The sequence below is a fragment of the Babylonia areolata genome, chromosome 34 (assembly GCF_041734735.1).
Source record: "Babylonia areolata isolate BAREFJ2019XMU chromosome 34, ASM4173473v1, whole genome shotgun sequence".
NCBI lineage: Eukaryota > Metazoa > Mollusca > Gastropoda > Neogastropoda > Buccinidae > Babylonia > Babylonia areolata.
The window spans coordinates 15,779,889-15,782,388 of record NC_134909.1 but is presented as its reverse complement, the minus strand read 5'-3'; the positions used below and the strand labels follow the sequence as shown (position 1 = coordinate 15,782,388).

The 2,500-nt window shown below is 41.1% G+C and overlaps 1 protein-coding gene across 2 annotated transcripts in view; it reads left to right on the top strand.

Moving 5' to 3' along the window:
• Positions 1-2,500, top strand: part of LOC143277531 (cysteine-rich venom protein Mr30-like) — a 42,720-nt gene that overhangs the window by 8,275 nt on the left and 31,945 nt on the right. Inside the window, exons 1-2 of one of the 2 annotated variants that reach the window (XM_076582409.1) lie at positions 401-446; positions 558-650. In XM_076582409.1, the coding sequence (XP_076438524.1) occupies positions 605-650 (46 nt within the window). In that variant the 5' untranslated portion in view covers positions 401-446; positions 558-604. Of the gene's footprint in view, positions 1-400; positions 447-557; positions 651-2,500 lie in introns of those variants that run through there. The other variant, XM_076582410.1, reaches the window with a different exon arrangement.

The window sequence follows — 2,500 nt, the reverse complement described above, 5'->3', positions numbered from 1 at the left end:
ACCCCTCCCTCCTCTCCCCCCCTCCACCCGCCACCACACACACCCTTCCCTCCCTCTCTCTCTCTCTCTCTCTCTCTCCTCTCTCTTTCTCTTTGTCTCCACCTTCCCCGCTGTCTGTCTCTATCAACATCCTCCCCACCCCCCATCACACACACACACACACACACACACTCCTCTCTTCCACTTCCCTGCCACCCCACCACCCCCACCCCCCAGCCACCCCTCCCTCCATCCCCCAGACCTCCACCCTACCCCACCTCGCTCCATCCACCTGTACCACCACCACCACCACCACCCACCATTCTCTCTCTCTCTCTCTCTCTCTCTCTACCACTCCTCCTTGCGCATGCGTGTCAGTCTATATATATATATAAGTAGGAGAGCTTCAGACAACGAGACAGACAGACTGCTACTTCGGAGTTCAAGATCAACAACTGTGCAGCTAGGTAAGCCCGTTGAAGACCCATTGCCCGTAGTCTTTTTTTTTTTTTTTTTTTTTTTTTCTTCTTTTTTTTTCTTTTTTTTTTTTTTATCCATTTCATTTTCCCCGTTCACAGAGGAGGCGCTGGCTGGCTGTGACAACTGCACGTGACATTCGGCCATCATGTCAAACCCTTGCGTAGTTCTTCTTCTCCTTCTGTCTCTGTTAGGTAAGTGGATGATTGATTCGTTTGGAGGGGGAGGGGTGTGGTGGGGGGGGGGGGAAGGGGTGTGGGTTGAAAGGGGAACGAAAAGGAAATATATTGTGCAGTGGATGATTCTGATTATTGTCGGTGATTATTTTCTGTCTCTCTGTCTGTCCGTCCGTCTGTTCGTCCATCTCTCTCTCTCCCTCTCTCTCTCTCTCTCTCTCAAAGAAACCAGAGAAATATTCATTTGACCCAGATACTATCAACAACCTTGTCTTTTCAAACTGGCTTTATTGTTGTCCTTGAAGTTGTGCGAAATTTGACTTGTGGTGTTTTGTTGTTGTTGTTGTTGTTGTTTGTTTATTTGTTTGTTTGTTGTTGGTTTTTTGTTGGTTGGTTGTTGTTGTTGTTGTTTGTTGTTGTTTTTTGTTGTTGTTGTTGTTTTTTTGTTTTATTTTACAAAGCCTTTAGATGTTGGAAAATACTTATTTCTTAATGTTCCTGATTAACCTGATGTATCCATAGTTGCATTGTTTTAATCCTTATGTCTATATATGGTATAATGATTATTGTCTGTTCACATTCCTCTTCATGAGGGGGCTTGGCCTAAAATGAATAAACCATCTGAATCTGAATCCGAAATTTTCCTCTCTCCCTCTCTCTCTCTCTCTCTCTCTCTCTCTCTCTCTCTCTCTCTCTCCCGTCGCTCTCCCTGCCTGTCTATTTGTATGTCTGTCTGTATATTTTTGTCTGTCTGTCTCTTTCCATCTAGCTGTGTAACTATCTTCTTTTCTTCTTCTCGTATTTCCGTGATTTTTCTCTTGCTTTTTCACTTTTCCTTCTCTTTTTCTTTTTTCGTGTTGCTGTTGTTTATGTATTTGTTTTCGAGGGCTGGATGAAAAAAAAAAAAAGCATGTATGCTTAATCCATTACCCTCAGAAAATAAAAATTATTCATTCAAATTCTTCATTCATTCATTCATTCATTCATTCTCTCTCTTATTATAAGAGGGTCTGGTTTATTTGGTTTATTCCGAACCGAGCCCAGAGATGTCATGTACTTTGAGTCTGATGCTGCCCGTAATCTTTCTTTGTTTCTGTATTAGGCTGTTAGGTGTGTGTGTGTGTGTGTGTGTGTGTGTGTGTGTGTGTGTGTGTGTGTGTGTGTGTACACGCTCTTACTTTATAAAAACAACAACAACAACAACAAAAACATGGTTTTGTAATAAAATATCATGTATATGAATATTATAGATTATTATGGGATGGGATTTTTTTTCTTTGTGAACAGAAAAATCTTAAACCGTATTATAACGAATGCCATGCAAAGGCAAAGTATGCTGTGGGTTGTAATCTTTTTCAGTTGAATGTGAAGTTTTCGTTCCCAAACTATTGCTTTCTCTAAAAGAAGAAAGGTCACACAATGGCTTACTCGCTTATCTGCCAATACAGTTGAATGTGAAGTTTTCGTTCCCAAACTATTGCTTTCTCTAAAAGAAGGAAGGTCACACAATGGCTTACTCGCTTATCTGCCAATACAGTTGAATGTGAAGTTTTCGTTCCCAAACTATTGCTTTCTCTAAAAGAAGAAAGGTCACACAATGGCTTAGTCGCTTATCTGCCAATACAGTTGAATGTGAAGTTTTCGTTCCCAAACTATTGCTTTCTCTAAAAGAAGAAAGGTCGCACAATGGCTTACTCGCTTATCTGCCAATACAGTTGAATGTGAAGTTTTCGTTCCCAAACTAGTGCTTTCTCTAAAAGAAGAAAGGTCACACAATGGCTTACTCGCTTATCTGCCAATACAGTTGAATGTGAAGTTTTCGTTCCCAAACTATTGCTTTCTCTTAAAAGAAGAAAGGTCACACAATG